Raw genomic sequence first — 19815 nt, 5'->3', positions numbered from 1 at the left:
GATCAATCCGATTCCAAATAAAATCTCATTTTAGCAAATCCATATCCACATTTAAAAACAATCTTACTGCAAGGATCTAAATCAGGAAATGATGCGTTTGATTTGGATCAGATATCCAATTATGTCCGACCTGTTTAACCCCCTTAATAAACTCCGAAAGCCTGTGGTGTGCACAAAAAAGAGTATTTCTTGAAATCTCATTTGAGCTTAGAAAAAACTTCAAATGGATACTTGCCGCTACCTATTAAGAAGCCAAAAGACGTCGTGGCCGTATCCCGACACAGGAACTTGACTTTTGAGTCCAACAACAAATCATTTACATTTATCGCAGCGACAAAACCAGCGCAGCAAGCCATGAACCGCTACCGAGAGAGAGAGAGAGAGAGAGAGAGTGTGAGAGAGAGAGCTGCGAAGATTGTGGGTAGTCCAGCCGGCCGGCGGGCAGTGACATTCCGGCTTGTCCATGTCTTCCGGCGGTGATTCCGGCGGAGGGATGACCCTCATGGATCTGATCACGGCAGACCCATCGGCGTTGGCCCAACCCTCCGCTGGAGCTCCGGCCAGCACCCTCGGCAAGCCCTCGCAGCAACCTCAGCAGCAGTCGTCGACGGGCACCGAGAAGCGGTCGAGGAGGAGCACGTTGATGCAGATCCAGAACGAAACCATTTCTGTGGCCAAGGCCTTGAACCCCGTTCGCGCCAACATCATCCCCCAGAAGCAGAAGAAGGTAAATCAATTCCATCAATATTTGTATCAGAAGGCCTCTTTTCCCCATTCTCCTTTTCTTTAATTGATTATTCGGCGAACGCGAAAGTTCTTCGCGAATTTTATCATTTGTCATTTGTAATCGCGAACGAACGAATTGATCTCTCTTTTTAGATATTCATTGTCAATTTTGTACCAGTAGTGCTGCTACATGCAACACAATGGCAATCAATTCGTATTTACGGTTCGATCCAAGAGTTGGATCGGATCCTGATCTCAATTTCCTCAGCATCAGACACAGTTGATCATTTCGTGACATCATTCCAGAATACACATAAGTGTAGACTTATTTTTTTTCGAAGAGTGGAAAAAATGGGTGCTTGTATAGGAATGCAGGCTGTACGAGTGTATCTTGATTGGTTTCTTCGCACGGTTTGGTGTTAATTGGTTTCTTTTTGTTCTGTTCAGCCCGTGTCATACTCGCAGCTTGCAAGGAGCATCCATGAGCTTGCGGCTACATCTGATCAGGTTTGAGTTGGTCTCTTATTCATCTTTGTGCTCGCGTTGGGCTTTGATCTTGCCCCATTATGTTGTGATTTCCTTATCTGCAGAAAAGCTCCCAGAGGCAATTGGTTCACCATGTGTTCCCAAAACTTGCAGTGTACAATTCGGTTGATCCTTCATTGGCACCTTCACTAATCATGGTGCACCTCTTCTTTCTTGCTTGTATTATGTTTCTGAATTCTGCATTTCATGTTTGAGAGCTTCTTTTATGAAATTTACTAGATGACTGTACAAAGGTCCCTGTCTAAAGTTTGTCAACCAGAAAAAGAAGAGAAGAAAAAAGAAAAAAATGTAGTTGGTCGAAGTTCGAAAATCTAAATAGTCATTTGAAAGTTTGTTCAAGCTCAATTACAGGATGCTTGCCTCACTTATGGGAAACCTAATTGCTGTAGCGGGTACTTATTGACTGCAATGCATGTTACGAAAGGTGCAGTTGCAAAATCATGACTCAACATGCAAAATGGTTACAAGAAATATGTTTAGGCTGACTTCATGACTCTGTCAACTGCAAGCAGCACAGAGCCTTTCATTTTTTCTCTGGATTTGAAACAAGCGCCATGGGAAAAAGACTGCAAAAGCCTGTCTTTTTTCTTTAATTATATGAAGAAAATCACTTTCAGCGACTTGAAGGTTGTTTAACCAAATTTGAATCATCTTACCAAAGCTAACCACTTTCGTTGGATATATATATATATATATATATATATATATATATATATATATATATATATATATATATATATATATATATATATATATATAAAGGTATATAAGGGTAGTGTTTGCTACCCTCGCGGGTAAGGAACCCCAAAGTTAGGTGTATGTGTATAGAAAACTTGCTCTACATGAATACTTGGAATTCCTCTAAATAGTTGCATAGATTGCCATCCATCAAGAATTTAGTCTTACTAGAGATCATATGAAGCATTTATTAGATTGGTTTTAGCATCAAAATCTGAAAGAACTGGGACAATCTTCATTTACTCTGTTTCCAGATTCCTTAGAATTAACTCTATGAGAGGCCAATCTAAAGGAATCTTAGTGACTAACCTTGTTAAATGACATTGGTTTGATCTATTGATAAATGAAGCTTTTACATGAGCTCAGAAGCTTGTTTCCTAGTAATTGCTAGAGCCTTCTAAAAGAAAAGGCAACTACTACAGCCAAAAGCTAGGCTTTTCATAAGCCAAGCTGAAAGCACACATACAGTCTTTGAAGTACGGTTTTGAGAACATGAGAATGGCAGTGATATGCATAAGATTTTTTGCTTTTGTTATAAATTAAGGAATTCAAGTTGCCGAAGAAAGGAATCAAATGTATCAATTTAAGTCATGTTTTGAAAATAAATACTTTAGAAATTTAAACATGAAGTCGAGAGCTTGATCAAAAGGTCTTGGATGAGAAATAAGTGGCCTTTGGAGGAGGAGGAGGAGGTATGGGTCGGGTGTGGCAGTGAAAAAACTGTTTTTTGATGAAGATGTGAGGCTGATTTAGAGTTTAGTCTGAAGGAAGGGTTAGGTCAGGCTACCTCAAACTTGAGATCTAGGTGAATGACCGAGGATTGAGGAGTGGGGAGGTCATTGAAAGGGATGCTCTTTGAGGTGATGATTCTAACCAAGGATCAATGAGCAGAACATTCATAGAGATCAGACCCTAGTTTGGTGGTTTTCAAGGATCAATGAGCTGGACATTCATAGAAATCAGGCCCTAGTTTGGTGGTTTTAGCTAAGGGAAGCTTTCCATTGCTTGGATATTCTGGTGCTTGCTAAGTAAATGGGGAGCAAGAGATGTTCCTTAAGTAGTCTCGATGGTGAAGAATATAAGATTGGAGATAAAGGCAACAAGAAACTCAAGAGAGGACTAAGAGCCTTGCTGGGTGAAGCATCTCTTGCCAATGTTATCTCAGACAATAAGGGAAGACCCAGGGGTTTAAACCTTTTAGAGAATGAAATTGTGCATGTGAAATATTAGAGGTCTCAGTAGAGGAGACCGAAGATAGTACTTGGCTAATTTTAGGCATTAGATTAAATGTGAAATCTTGTGTATCTTTTAGGTGAAAGATTCAGCACATTGACAATAGGTTGATAAATTCTATTTGGTGGGGATATAGTACGACTTCTTGCCAATGGATGGTTCATTGGGAGAATTTTCAAAATGTGGTGGGGACCATTGGTAGGTAGAACGTCATGGCCCGACACATCATTGACCCATGGTTACATCTTAGGGTGAGTCTCTTTGTCCACTTACGGAGCTTGGTAATCCTTTTCGTCAATTCATTCATGAGCTTTAAGGGCTTATGAATACATCTGGAAGTCCCTGATTTGGAATGATATTCCTATTCATTCTTTTCTTTCTGTGAAATAAAAAAAAACCTTCGTGGTCGTCAGGGCCCCTAATAAGCTAGTCGTAATGCTAGAAATACTAGTGTTAGGGAATCGTCGGGTAAGTACCAAGTAATGGAAAATTTTCCACACCATCCCACTTGATGCTTTAGCATGACATCCGGTGGATCCAGATGTTATACTACTAGGGATTTGATCTCTATGGTCAACATATAGCTTATGTTGGTGAAGAAATACGTGTTCCTGAACATGGAACCATGTTGGAGCTCTTTCTTTTTATCTTTTTAGGGTTGGTGTGAAGCGACTGCAGAAGAAAGACCTCTTCCATTCATGGCCGATTAATGGGAAGCTTGGGTGAAAGGAAAACCTGTGGAGTCAAATCTAGACCACTTGATAGGCTAAGAAATAAGATTTTCTATTGGAATGGAAACCCGATCATGGACTTGTAGGGTTTGGAAGATTTGTCGAAGGTTGACTACCGATGGTACATTTGATCGGCCCCCTTCGTCACATCAAGGTTCTTAAAGAAAAAAAAATTTCTTCCTTTTGAAGCAAAATCTTATTTTCCTATAGTTGCCTCCGCTGCCAACATGGAAACATTATTGGATTTGGCACTGGGTTTGCTCAGGCTTGGAGGGCCGTTCTTCCTCATGAACTTTTCCAGTGTCCTGGAAACAAATGAATACCGAACATGTTTACTAGAGGCCAACCTTGAGGGGTGCTCTTGGCCTGTATTCCCACTAAAACATCATATGTTAGTATGGATGGCAGTAAGACGAGTAGTTGGGCTTGTCCCTTTGACTAATTACGCTATCCTCGGTGATGACATTGTCCCGATGAGAAAGTGGCAGTATACCAGACACCGTTTGGTATGTTTTTTGACCCTATCTCCTGAGAAGTCGCTCTAAAAAATCCTACGAGTTCGCAAAGCGGTTTCTTTAGTATACATAGATTTCTCTCCCATATTCGTCAAAATATTTCTCACTTTGTGTTATTCGGTAGCAACTCCTATGTTCGGTCTCATTATAGACAAAGTGGAGAGACTCCGTCTTTCCATGACTTACCGACGAAGGGGGGTCTTCCACTAGGGTCTGCGGTGCTCCTATGAGACCAACATCTTGTAGATGGCACCGTCATATGTGTTGCATGATGTAAGCATCAGGTCCGTTTCCGTTTCCTCTAGAAAAGTGGTTGACCTTTCCTGATGTTCGGGGTCACCATATAGGTAAGGTTTGGCGAGATCTTTCTTGTTACATAAGATTAGATGAAACCCACAAATTTTGTTATCTACGGGAATTTGATGTACCAATAGATTATCTAAAAGAACCTTGCATACTTGGGCCTTGGTTCCGTATGTGGCTTAAATAGAAAAGTGGTACTCTCTAGCGGAAGCGCTATTAGACTATTCACTATCGTTTGATGTTTTAATCAGACAGCTTGTCATTCCTCTTAAGTCCTCTAGGAAAGACAAAGAAAAGATTCTATTTAGAAAAGGTGTAATGTTTAAGTTGTATGACTATGTTCATTCGATAGTTCCTTCTCCTTACCCCTTAGGAATAAAAAATCTTGAGTGGAAAGGAAAGAAATTCCTTGGAATTGTCGATCTCAACCTCCTGCAGTTATTTATTTCATTTACCAGCGTAAATAATTAGAAGGACGAGCGTTTTCTTAAGGCATGTATATTGTTCATTTATGGTTGCAACTGAAAATCAAAGGCAACCCAATAAGGCTTTGGAGACAAGTCAGGAAGAAAACATTTCAAATTAAGCACACTATTCTATTCATCATTCTTTTTTTCCCTTTTTCTATTACAATCCTAATTGCATTGTGTCCTTTTGAGCAAGTACATTGTTCTTTAAAAATACAATTTAAAAAATAACAATCTCTACTGCAGTACAAACCTTCTGTTCTTTTGCCAATGTCCTCGTTCACATATACTACAAGTGTCCTTCAAAATCTTCGCTACTACTATCAGCCAGTTTCACTTTGAAAATTATAATAACTAAGTAATGAGCCGTTCCGACTAAGCAAGCTGCCAATTACAACTTAAATAGTTTACAGTTTTGGGTCCACTTTGGAAATTTTTTATAGTATAGTGCACCTTAAAACATTCTTTCAGAAACAACTCATTTTGAAAATATTGTTGGATATCCTTATCTCCCTAAAAACAATATCTCAAAACTAGGTTGCTTTGAAGATCCTTTCAGCATTTGAGTTATTTTACAAAGACCTTTTAAAATGTGGTTTTTTTTAATGCATTTTTTTTTCAAAATGCTGTTCATCTTCAAATATCAGGACACATGAAAATATCTTTAGATTTTTGGCCTACTTTTAAAATATTAGTCACTTTCAAAATACAAAAAGTACTGTATATTCCCAAAACAGTTAGATTTTGTTTGGGAACCGGTGTTGGGAGGGAATTACAGGGGCAATGAGGGCAGTGAAAGTATCTGCGGATTTCACAACATCTTGCAGGGATGGAGATGAAATTTATATTTCTCAAGATCATCATCCCTCTGATCTCCATTGCGCATCCCAAAACTGGGTCATCAAATGGCAAAAACCAATGGGATACTGTGAATCCTCATTGTTTCTCCCAACATGGGCTCCCAGACAGAGCCTTAAAGACCTTGTTCAGATTCAGAGTAGTGAAGTTTTTTGTTCGGTTTCACTTCCTACAATCATGTCCAGTTCACTCACATCATGGTTAGAGTTGAACATAACCACATTACACTTGCTGTGATTAATTGATAAACCGGAAATAGCCTCAAATACCTTGAGTGCCAGACATGTTCTACTCATTCATTGTCAAAACCAATGAATCTGAAGTGTGTTTCCTAATAAATGAACCATACAAAAATGCCATTTAAAGTGTTCTAAGTGTGGATCTGACCCAATCCAAACTTGCAAAACCAACCCAACTTATATATGGGTATGGATCTAAGCAATCTAAACCCATAATATTGATCCAATTATATATATATATGTGTGTGTGTGTGTGTGTGTGTGTGTGTGTGTGTGTGTCCGTACCCCCATACCCGCATTTTCAAAATTTGTCATGTCGTACCTCGAACCCGTACCTGCACCTATGTGACATAGCCCACAGGCCTTGAGAGAAAAAAAGGTCAAGAAAATGCAAAAAAATCAGCCTTTTCTACTAGAGAGTACAGTCCAGTCAAATGTAGCCAATATTTTCTCATGTGTGTGTGTGTGTGTGTTCTCATGTATGTATACCCAAGGATCAGACTGCAACAAAATGCACACAAATAGGCAAGGAATACATAATGAAGATGTGATGAAGACATTGCATACTGATCTGTGCCTTCCAGCCAGTTTTCAACTCATGAAGTCTACTATAATGCAGTTAGTGGACATTAAAGTGCAGATTGATGCTCTTTAATTGTCCTAGGGCAAGTTCTATAAGTTAATACTGATGGTTTCAGAGCCTGTGTTACCATTTGTGGTGTTTCATGGGCCTTCAGGGTGTTCTCCCTCTGCTTTAATCAACTCCAGCAGTTCCAGTTGGTCTTCTCAGAACATTGCATATGACGTTTATGTTATTCAAGATTTCTTTTTATTTTCTCTGCTCTTGCTTGAGTAATAGCAAGTATTTGGTTTTGAAACATTCTCTTTTCTTCTTGCAGCTTCACCAGCAGTGTGAGGATAGAAATGTTCTGCGTTATGTCTATTATTATTTGGCCAGGATTTTATCAGATAGTGGTTCTCAAGGATTAAGTCCTGGTGGTGGAATCCCTACCCCTAACTGGGATGCACTGGCTGATATTGATGCTGTTGGGGGGGTGACCAGAGCTGATGTTGTACCTCGAATAGTTGAACAGCTTAGTTCAGAGGCTTTAAATGCTGATACTGAAAGTAGGGTGGCTCCTGTATCCCATTCCACCATGACCTTTTATTTCAAGACCTGGTTTTTTGTCATTGTTGAAACTTGGTGAATTTCTTCTGTAGCTATTTCCTATCATGAAATAATGGCTGATATATTGTTATGTATCTGTGTTATATTGAAATAATTCTTCTTACTTTCTGAACTAACTTCATATTATTTTTGGACATTTTTTTTTACTATTCTGAATTGGCTTATATTAGTATATATTTCTATCCTATAATGAGCTGTGCTTAATTGCTTATCTTTTCCTATTTAACATACCTTGTATAGCATCTTATAACATCTTCATTGTGTGAAAGTATTGATTTGTTGCCCTTAACTTATCCTGAATTTCACTGTTTTGCAAGCTTCTAGCTTTCAGCCCATTTCTTTAAGCACTAAGTGTCAAAGCATATCTTTATCAAAATGCCTCTTATGTCGCACTGTAGCCTCCAGGTTGGGATGTGGGGGATGCCCCAGCAATTGTTTAAACAAAAGAAGAGATGTTTAAATGTAGTTTTAATGCGCTAAGACATTGCATGTTGCATTATGTTGTATATTTTCTGTTACATTTATTAAATTTTGGCATGTTTATGAATAATTATCCAAAGCTAGACTTATGAAGACATGAGATGAAATGATATATTTTATGGCCTTCTCATATTGGAAAAGAATGATATTGTATTGTTAAGGAACCTAAATCTCGTGGCAGATTGTTCCCCCTGTCACAGTTGACAGCTTTTCTCCTTTGAACTTGGGCCATGGCTATTGAACAGTAGATGCAGATATGGGGATGATTGTTATGATTGAAAGGTTATCTGTTAGCATCTTAGTGCTCAGCAGTAAGGACATGTATGTTGAACTTAACACCAATTATAGTTAATCTAATGAGACAATGAGTGGCTTTTCTTTTTACAAATTTTTATATTTTCTTGTTTTAAAGTTTATTAACTTGGGAAAATCTTGTTCATCTAAATATTACAAACTCTTAGCTCAAACTGGGATTGGGCATAGGCGAGGTCACCTCTATTTCTTGGATTATCTTGATGTAGAGTGTTGCGGAGACCTGTTTGAGCGCTGCAGTTTTGGAGTCATTTGTTTTGTGGCACTGTAGATTGGGTCATGTATCTAGTTCTAGGTTGCAATATATCATGTCTTTAGATAATCTAGGTACCTATAAATATTAGATGTTGTGAGAGCTGTAGGTTAGCTAAAGGTCATGCTCTTCCATTTGGTCATAGAGAGATTGAGTCTGTTAGTCCTTTTGATCTTGTTTACTATGATGTTTGGAAACCTTTTCTTGTAGTGTTGAGGTGAGGATCATCATATTTTGTGACTTTTATTGATGATCATACTAGATATACATGGATATGTTTCATGAAAAATCAGAATGAATTGTTTGATATTTTAAAAAAAATCTATGCTTTAATTGAGACTCAGTTTGCAATGAAACTGACGACTCTTAGTTCAGATTTTGAGGGAGAATATATAAGACATAACCTTAAGAAATTTCTTCGTGCTAAATGAATTGTGCATCATAAATCTTGTCCCTATACCCCAAAATAGAATGGAGTGATTGAAATGAAGAATATACATCCTTCAAACCACTAGAGCATTACTTTTCAACAGCGGTATGCCTAGAGAGTTCTGAGCTGAGGCTATGAGAGTGAGTAAAAAAGTATCTCCATATAAAAAATTGTTTGGAAGGGAACTGGATTATGAATCCTTTAGAGTGTTTGGTAGTATTTGCTTTGTGTTGATTCCTGCTCAGCAGAGATATAAATTTTCACCCAGAATTGTAAAGTGCTGCTTTATTGGATATCCTGAAGGTCCGAAAGGTTATCGGTGTTATGATCTTGTGGGTGAGAAAATTTGGAACTCTAGACACGTGAAATTCATTGAATGTATGCCATGTTATAAGATCAATCAACACGAAGAGGATTCTGATTCTGCCTTTTTTTTTCCTGATTCCCTTCCCTCATATTCTTAATGGAGAGAGAAAAAATGCTAACCTATATTAGAAGACCCTTGGGTATGCCCACTTAGCTTTTTTTTTGAGCAGCATAGTCAATAAGTGGAAGTTCTTCTTGAGCCAAGTTCTAATGTTTCTCAGGCTGATCCAGATGTACAAGCAATAGATCCTCTTTCTTCTTAGGCACGTCAGAGTACTCATGTTTCCATTCCTCATATGCGTTTCATTTCTTATGAATCCTTTTTTGTCACTCACCTGGCTTTTCTAGCCTTGATCCATTCATGCCATGAACCTAAGTCCTATGCTGAAACTGTTTTGCAACCAAAGTGGCAACAAGTTATGAGTGAGGAGTTTGATGCACTGGATGTGATGAAGGTCTGGGAGTTGGTTAAGTTGCTAGAAGACAAGAATGTTAGTTGCAAATGGGTGTACCAAATCAAAACTAAAGCAGATGGATCAATAGAGAGGTATAAAGCATGACTTGTAACCAAGGGTTACAGTTAGCATTATGAGATAGACTTTGTAGGGATCTTTCCTCTAGTTGCTCATATGTCAAAACTTTGCTTGCAGTGGATGCGGTAAGGCGTTAAGAATGCATTTTTGAATGGGGATTTGGAGGAAGAGTTATGTATGAATTTGCCTTAAGGAATTTTAGATAACAAGGGAGAGTGTAAATTAAGAAGAGTATTATATGACTTGAAGCAAGCTCTTCATGCATGGTAGAGGACAATACATACTCTTGTTGTATATAGATGATATGATCATCGCTGGTGATGATATTATGATTGAGAATGTAAAGACTCAATTGGTAGAGAACTTTGAAATGAAGGATTTAAGCACGTTGAAGTACTTTCTGGGTCTTGAGGTCACATATTCAAATAGAGGTTATTGGTTGACACAACATAAGTATGCAACATACTTGATTAGTAAAGCCAAGTTAGCAGATGATAAGTGGATACTCCCATGGAAGCCAATTGCAAGTTGAAACATACAAATGGAGAACTTCTTGATGATCTCATAGTGTATCGTTAGTTGGTAGGGAATTTGATTTATTTGACCATTTGAAGACTAGATATTATTTTTGCAGTGCATGTAGTGATCTAGTTCATAAGTGATAGATCCGCTCACTTGGCAGCATTTTTGAGGATCATTATATATGTTTAAGGCACTATGTTTTATGCCTTTTTCTTTTTTGCTTCATCTGCATTAGAGTTGAGGGCTTATTGTGATACAAATTTTGGAGGAGTATCACAGAACAAACATTCTACCACTGGATTTTCATCTTCTTGGATGACTCTTTGATATTGTGGAAGAGCAAAAAGCGACAAAGAATCGCTTTTCCACAACTGATGCAAAATATCAAGCCATGACTCAAGTTATTGCAGAGATTGTATGGTTGCGATGGTTGTTGGAAGATATGGAAGTCAAAATTGATAGTAGGATTCCTTTGCATTGTGACAAATCAAAATGCTATTCACATAGCGAAGAATGCTGAGTTCCTTTAGAGGACGAAACTCATTGAGATAGATTGTCACTTCACTCGTAGAGCATACTTGGAGGGAATCATTTCCTTGTTATACATTGGGTCTGCTAATCAGATTGCAGATTGTTGAACTACAAGTTTGTTCCTCTTCAAGCTTGGAATGATTGTGTTAACATCATCCCAAGTTTGAGGAGTGTTAAGGAGTGTAATATATGTGTTACTGTTATGTGTGCTACCCCTTCTTATACATCTTATTATTTATAGGGGCATTCTTGTACTTATCCATGGGTCGATGTACCATCAATATTTTTTGTCTTTTAGTGAGCCAAAGGGGTCAGCTCCTATATATTGTTGTATCTATCTAATTGTTGATTAATGAAGCTTCTAGTGATTTCTTTCTCCTCTCTTGCTTCTTCTATGTGTCCTCCATAAATCCTTATGCTCTGTTAAGAGAATGTTATTAGAGAAACCATTTATAATAATGGCAAATTATCCTTTACTGTTGTTCTAAGTCTAGGTTGGATATTCATATGTTCTTCTATTCGCAGTTTAATCTTCATTTATTTGGTTTTCTTCTAGTGCATGCTCGACGGCTTGCAGCTTTGAAGGCACTCACGTTTGCCCCAGCAAGCAATTCAGAGGCCTTGGCAAAGCTATATGATATAGTGTTTGATATTCTAGACAAGGTATTTTCCATATTTCTGTTGTAAATTAAGTAATCATCATTTTAAGTTAATTGCTTTTGCATTTTTCCACATTTTTGTTTAACCATTCATATGATGTGCTCATGAATACGTGTATCTGTATATGCATACATGTATGGGGCATGACCTTATGCAAGTGACTAGGGCTATAGGAACCACGCTGTCCCAGTAGACTAGTTTTAATTTTGCCAAGATCTAGGCTTTTGTTTCTGGAAATTGGTTTATGCGTTTACTTGGTGGATGTTTCAAATAAGGCTGTTAGGTTGGTTTCATGATGGTTGCTGGTGTTTTTGTGTGTGTGTTTGTGAGTGCGTGTCCATATGTGTTGCACGCATGTGAGACCATTGGTACCAGTTGCAAATCTGCCAGATAGTACTGGATATCTTGATGCTGCTGATAGTGTCAATGCACACACACACACACACACACACACACACACACACACACACACACACACACACACACACATACGTGTAGGGGTGGACATCGGGCCAGGCTGGACCTGCTCGATAACTGGCCCATAAAGGCCCGACAAGACTGAATGATTTGAGTAGCCGCCGAGAGCCCGACCTGACACCTATCAGGTTGGGCTCCTTTGAGGATGTCCGTGACCCGCCGATAGGCCAATATGCCCGATAGTGAGCATGCCTTGATTATGCCCGATAACCAGATAATGGATTTGATATGCCTGCCATCCTTTGAATGGACCTGATAAGCCCGAATGTCAAAAATGATTATGAACCACCAGAAAACAACCTCTCAATTCAGATGAACTCAAAATTTTCTGCCAGATTTTAGGCATCCTTGATATCACACGAAAATCAAATGAGGATCACAAAGAAAACAAAAATAATACCAGTAACTTTAGGTTTTAAATTTGGATTTTTTCATAATGTCTAAAAGCAAACATAAAATCCGCTGCTTAAAAACACAAAAATTTCATAACCAGGTTCCACTAATTTTGATTTTTAATAAAAAAGGAAGCAATTTCAGTTTTTCATCCCATCAGAGATGCATTAGGAAATCTAAAGCTAAAAAATCACAATTAAGAACAATATACTATGGCACACTACATTACAAGGAACTCAAATTGTCCGTCATGAGTTCTTAATGCCGTCTTTGGAATGTCCTTATCCGCCCTCCGATTTGGTGATATTCGGTTCTGTAACGACCCCAAACTGACCCTCAGAAAAATACTTTTTTTTTAAAACGAATAAATGATTTTAAAATATTGCGAAAAGCTATCCCAGAGATTTGGGGCGCATTACAAATTTCATATCCATAAACCAACATACATTCCAAACATAAATTTAAATTGAATGTAATTTAATTACGTAATCAAATTTCAAGTTAAATAGGTTCCCAAAAATAATAAACTCCTATAACGGTCAGAATTCGGTTCACCAAATCATAAACCGTCTCACCCTCCAACAAGCCGGTCCTGCCATCACTGAGCCTCAGTACCTGAAAAGCATCTTTTAACAACAGGGTAAGAACCAAAGTTCTCGTACGAGACCCTCTCAAAATTCAATAGTAAGAAAGATAGCATAAATCAAATCAAACATAAATTTAAGAGGACCTTAACAAATAATTTATACTTAAAATAGACTTGCAATATAAACCAATTTAATTTAAGGCAACCGAAAACCACATGATACATAAACATTTAGGGATACATGAACCAATGCAACTTTCATGAAAAACTTTTTAATTTAATTATCAAGTATTGCTTTTGAATGCATGTCCCTACTTAATGGGACACATTTAAGTTTCATCTTGCACAAAACCTACAAATACTAAAAACGGGCCAAATCCTGAGGTCCAAGCCAGTTTTCAGTGATATCTTATTATATAATTGTATTTTATTAACTGGGTCCTGCACATGTCCCTCGACCCACGTCGGGAGTCATCACCCTAAATCGGAATATTAGGAATCATCACATAATGCTGAGACAACAATGATCACCCTTTGATGCTAGTTTTCTTGGTATACCAATAAATGCAGCTGAGTCAAATAACACAACCCCAAGCAAAGTGGTGAAAGTTCTCTACAACCGTGGCTAGGAACACAAACTACTCATCGGGTTCTTGGGGTAAACAATAAACACGGTGTTCAGTATCCTCACGGTCCTACATAACCACCATCCAAGAATCTCATCATTTCAGAAGGCAACCAAGGAATAATAATATATTACACTATTTGGTTTCTTATACCATTCTTAATTAATTAAATGTTCTTTCCACAAGAACAATATGCAAATCAACATATATTAACTGATTGGGCCTTTACCCTGTTAATTTTAACAGTGTAATACTTATGATACTTCTAAATTAACTCAGAAGCATAATAAAACAGTACAACAATGCATTCAAAACTTCTTATTTCAAGAACAACACACAAGCATCTGGCCTCCAAAGGCCCACTAATGGTTCAATTATAACCATTATACAATTGTGAACACCAATCTCACATAATTAAAGGAATATCAATTTGTATTCAGAGTACATTCACCTCAGACATAATACCGATGCATATTCATGGCTAAAAAAATTGAATGCACATCGTAATAAAAAAATCAAATTTATGACTCAGCCGAAAATCCTATTAATAACGTGGTTGAAAACCAAATATTTTTTTCAACGGACCAGAATCAGCTTTTTGCTTTAATTCAATTCAGATTTAACTAAATAAAACCAACTTAAACTCCCTTAGTAAAAAAAATCATTTTGACAGATCAAAATAAGAATCTGGTTCATTAAAATTCAAAAAAGGGAATTGGGTTTAAATCAATCACCCAAACTTGGATTTTAATAGTTCCAACTCTAGGTTTAGTGACAAAATCTTTGATTTCATTTAACTCTAAAAAAACCCAGATTTTTGAAATCCAATAGAAATCCAGGTTTTTATAATAAAATACGAACTAAATCACGTTTTAAGCAAGAATTTAAGCACTTGTAATAAATCCGGATCTTTAAGTCTCAATTTATATGTATTTCTGACTAAAACCTCCACTTAAGTTTAACATCAAAATACAGATTTAAGACTAACCAAAAAAATCAGATTTATCTTATTCAATTCCAAAACCAGATTTAACAAATTAAGACAAGCTCAGATTTATGGACCTTTAAAAACCGTCAGACTTCTAAATCGTGGGTTACGGAAATCTAGATTCATTAAATTTAAAAACCCATATTTACATAAGCACTAACACGCATCCATGGCTTAAAACTAGGATTTTTCCGTGAAGGTGCAAACACACCTATACATTTTATAAAACTTGAACTCGTGGTTAAAATAAACAGCATTTGATTCATGGCCAAGGCTAATAATTATCATACAACAACAACAACAACAACAATTATCATATTAAAAAAAAAACGAACAACACACGGGCATAGTCCTTGTCAAAGCTGCATGTAAAAAAACATCAATAAAACTGCATGTACACATGCCTCTCAAAGCAGCACATGCATAAGAATATATATACACATGCATCATCAAAACCACGTACCCTCCAAAGAAAATTAATTTCCTGAATTAATAGGCACCTATTCAGGTTTAAATACACATGAATAGAAACTCAAACTTTTCAGACAAAAATCCAGGTTTATTAAACCAAGACTAACCGACACCAATTCAGTTTATTATGAATCAAAGTTTAACCAACACAACATAAAAAAAATTTTAGGTCAGGTGTGAAGTACAGAAAAATGAGCCTGTCAAATCAGAATGTTTGCCCATCCCAGAGTCAGTATATCATGATCCAAAATGCAGAAATCAACCCATCAAATTTTCAGCAGATATAACATATCTCACAAACATGTAAGACAATTTTTTCAGTAGGTACGAAGTCCACTACTAACATAAATTATCTGTCAGATTTTTAGCGTAGATAAAAATCAGGTTTTCGATTTAGTCCAAAAATTTAATTGAGTGCCACCACAAATCGGAACCTGTAGAAATCAACAATCTGTATATACCTGAATCAAAGGTGTGAAGATTCATCTGAACTTCGTGATACATGAAACAAAAATCAGCATTTGATTAATCGATCATTCAGTCCAAAAACCTCCATATCAAAACTGATTTTTCTTTTTACCTACACAAAAACATACCTCCTAAAAGAAAACAAAACCTGTTATTTTTCTTAAACCTACATCTGAAACAACCCGTGCTATTTCCCTCACTTATCGAGTCACGAGAGAGAATGCCCGCACCTTTGTGCTTAGGGGCATATCCGAAGGAGGCTGGCCCGACTCTGAAATCCATCTGCTTCTTCTCCTTCCATGACCTCCAACAGTGGCAGCTTTTCCTTCCTTGAAGGCTCAGCAGCAAAGTCTCTCTCTCTTTTCGTTACCCTCTCTCACACGTTGCTGCCCTCTCTATCATGGCCCTCTCTTTTTCTCTTTCGTTGTTGCCCTCTCTCTCAAGGTTGTGATTTGAGAGAGAGGGCTTTATGTCTTTTTTCAAAAGGGGCATCCCACCTAGTCGTGACCCCTAGGTGACGCCCTTCTTGGGAAGTTCTTAAGATAAAAGGACTTTCCAAGAAGGTGGACGTACCATCTAAAAAGGTTTTACAACTTAATTTGTTAATTTGTTTTTTTTTTGACCTTAAATAAAATTTCAATAAGCTTTTTAAATTAGGCCAATGTCCTAATTAGAATCAATTTATAAAACCTTTTTGCCCAATATGGACCATGGATATCTTCCGAGGGTCCACGATCCACTTAGGTTCAAAAACTTGCGTCAACCCCTATGATGATATTGTATATTACTTTAAACCAAAATAGTGTAAAATATGATTTGTTAAGTAAAAATAATATTTATTAAATTTTAAAAATCCAAAATTTTATGAGATATTACAGGTTCTAAGGTTGTTTTTTCTGAATATTCGAGCCTCGTGCAACTCATCCAATAATTCGTCGATGATCGAGATTGGATATTTGTCTTTTAAGGTTACAACATTGAGAGCTGTGTAGTCAACACAAAAATGCCATGTGTTCTTCTTTCGCACCAACAATACCAGCAAAGAGTAGGGGCTTGAACTTGTCCGGATCATCTCGCTATCGAGCACTTCCCAGATAAGTCTTTCTATCTCGTCCTTTTGGGAATGCGCATATCGATATGGTCTAACACTCATGGGTCCCGCACCCAGAATGATGGTCATATGGTGATCTTGGGTGGTTTCGTGAACACGTCCTCAAATTCTGCAAGAACCTCTTTCATCTTGGGATGGACCTCTTCCTCTTTGTTTCGTTGCTTGAACCATGCAAAGCAAGGCTACCTGAGTGGCTCTATAGATCTTGAGAGCCTTCTCCGAGTCTATTTCGTCATTGCCTTCAAGCCTATGAGCCTTGTGCTGAAGGATGGATGAGAAGCACCGAACCTTGGGTAGAGGACGAGAGAGAGAGAGAGAGAGAGAGAGAGAGAGAGAGAGAGAGAGAGAGAGAGAGAGAGAGAGAGAGAGAGAGAGAGAGAGAGAGAGAGAGAGAGAGAGAGACGGCAGCACAGAAAGTAAACTTCTTATTCTTTAGGGCAGCTACTCTCTATGTTAAATAGAGAGAAGCCAAAAAGAAGAAATTACATCTAAGTCCATTATTAAATAAAATTTCAAATAACCTCTACTTTAATAAGGCTTAAACATAAAACCACCTATTCTCAACACTCCCCCTCAAGCTGGAGCATAGATATCGATCATGCTCAACTTGTCACAACAATGGAAGAAACTAGGCCTCGCAAGGGCCTTGGTAAAGACATCGGCAACTTGATTTTCGGAAGATACATGATCTGTGCAAATATAACCAGCCTAAATCAAGTCACGTACATAGTGACAGTCAACTTCAATATGTTTAGTCCTTTCATGAAACACTGGGTTGTTGGCAATATATGTAGCAGCCCTATTGTCACACATCATCAACATAGGTAGGGATACTTTCTCCTGAAGCTCGGTCAAGACTGATTTTACCCACATAATCTCAGCTGCAGTCTGGGCCATTGCTCGGTATTCAGATTCAGCACTCGATCTGGCTACAACGGTTTGTTTCTTACTCCTCCAGGTAACAAGATTTCCTCCCACAAACACACAGAATCCAGATGTTGACTTCCTATCTTCAACCGATCCTGCATAATCGGCGTCAGTGTACGCAACAACGTCCAAAGATGGATTTCGTTTAAACAACAGACCTTTACCAGGAGATGCCTTTAAGTACCGAAGAACCATCATAGCTGCATCCCAGTGAACTTTTGTAGGTTTGTCCATGAACTGACTGATTTTACTCACAGCTAATGAAATGTCAGATCTAGTAACAGTCACATATAGCAACTTATCCACCAACGATCTAAAGCTGGCACTGTCCACATACTCAGACTTCTCATCGAACATGTGAGTTTTGGGATCCATTGGAATATTAGCTGGCTTAGCTCCTAGCATTCCAGTCTCTTTTAATAAGTCCAACACATACTTTCTTTGAGACAACACTAAGCCCTCTTTGTTTCTTGCAACTTCGATACCCAGAACATATCGAAGGTGACCAAGATCTTTAGTAACAAAGTGTTTCTGAAGATGATCTTTTGTGGCAGAAATATCTTGGGCACTGCTCCTTGTTAATATGATGTCATCGACATATACCACCATAACAACAATTCCAGCACTGGTTTTCTTGATAAACAAGGAGTGATCTGAAGCTGACCTGACAAAGCCAAAACTCGACATTACCTCAAATAATTTGTGAAACCATGCCCTTGGACTCTGCTTCAGACCATAAATAGCCTTCTTCAACTTGCACACCTTCTTACACTCCCCCTAAACCTCGAAGCCTGGGGGTTGTTGCATGTAGACAGTTTCATGCAAATCCCCATACAAAAAGGCATTCTTGACATCCAACTGAAACAAGGGCCATCCATGGTGCACAATAACAAAAAGAACAAGACGAATAGTGCCAAGACGAGCAACTGGGGAGAAAGTTTCAAAAAAGTCAACACCATAAGTCTGAGTATATCCTTTTGCAACCAACCGGGCTTTGTACTGTTTAATCGACCCATCTGAGTTATATTTGATGGTATATACCCATTTGCAGCCAACAATATCTGCATCAGTAGGAGGATCAACCAAATCCCAAGTGCCCCTAGAACATAGGGTATCCATCTCATCCTGCATAGCCTTCATCCATTTGGGGTCGAATAGAGCCTGATTGTGATGAAGCGGAACAGAGGAGGCAGACAAAGCCGAGATAAAATTCTTCATAGAAGCCCCAAGATTAACTTCAGAAACAAACTGAGAAATGGGATGAAGGGTGCACTGTCTTTTCCCTTTTCGCAGAGCAATAGGAAGATCCTCATCAAGAGCAGAAACTTCAGTATGCTCAGAGATACTTGCCTCAGGAGAAGGAGATAATGGGGGCATGGAGGTAGGTGGTAACCTGTGAGTATACACTATAGGAGGGTTTCTGTATCGAGACTCCCCAGAGGATGGAGCCACAGGCTTTGGAGTGAACGACTCTAAAGGAAAAGGGGGAATTGGCAGAGGAAGGCCATCACCCTGACTCTCCTGTAACCTTGGAGTAGTACTCGAAAAATAAGGAATAGACTCAAAGAAGGTAACGTCCGCACTGACATACTCTTTATGAGATATAGGGTCATAGCAATGATATCCTTTTTGGTTCTTAGGATACCCAAGGAAAACACATTTAATAGACTGCACAGCAAGTTTATCTCGATCAGGACCCAGCTTATGCACAAAACACACACATCCAAAAACTTTAGGAGGGATAGGAAAGAGAGGACCCTCTGGATGGAGAATTTGAATAGGGATCTGGTCTTCTACAGAACTTGACGGCATGCGATTTATAAGAAACCCGCCTGTCAAAACCGCATCGCCCCAGTATGTAGCAGGCATATTGGATTGAATCATAAGGCATCGAGCAACATTAAGGATTTGTCTATGTTTCCTCTTAGCCACCCCATTTTGTTGGGAGGTATGGGGACATGTAAATTGAGGTTGAATCCCATTAACAGAGTAGAATTCAAGTAATCTTTGGATTTGAACTCAAGAGCATTATCAGTGTGAACAATTTTAACACATATGTCAAATTGAGTTTTTATCTCTGCAATTAAAGATTTAAGAATGACAGGACCTTGAGACCGATCTTTTAACAGAAACACC

General features: G+C 38.1%; 1 protein-coding gene across 3 annotated transcripts in view; it reads left to right on the top strand.

Annotated features, from left to right (window-relative positions):
• The first annotated feature begins 353 nt into the window (after nt 1-353).
• Nucleotides 354-19815, top strand: part of LOC149815805 (SH3 domain-containing protein) — a 175887-nt gene continuing 156425 nt past the window's right edge. For all 3 annotated transcript variants that reach the window (XM_089989979.1, XM_089989980.1, XM_089989978.1), the window contains exons 1-5: nt 354-727; nt 1174-1233; nt 1317-1409; nt 7256-7484; nt 11529-11635. In XM_089989979.1, the coding sequence (XP_089846105.1) occupies nt 464-727; nt 1174-1233; nt 1317-1409; nt 7256-7484; nt 11529-11635 (753 nt within the window). In that variant the 5' untranslated portion in view covers nt 354-463. The remainder of the gene's footprint in view (nt 728-1173; nt 1234-1316; nt 1410-7255; nt 7485-11528; nt 11636-19815) is intronic.

The sequence above is a fragment of the Nuphar pumila genome, chromosome 15 (assembly GCF_984573655.1).
Source record: "Nuphar pumila chromosome 15, dmNupPumi1.hap1.1, whole genome shotgun sequence".
Lineage (NCBI taxonomy): Eukaryota > Viridiplantae > Streptophyta > Magnoliopsida > Nymphaeales > Nymphaeaceae > Nuphar > Nuphar pumila.
The sequence above is the reverse complement of the archived record's forward strand: the minus strand, read 5'-3'. Positions and strand labels throughout refer to the sequence as shown.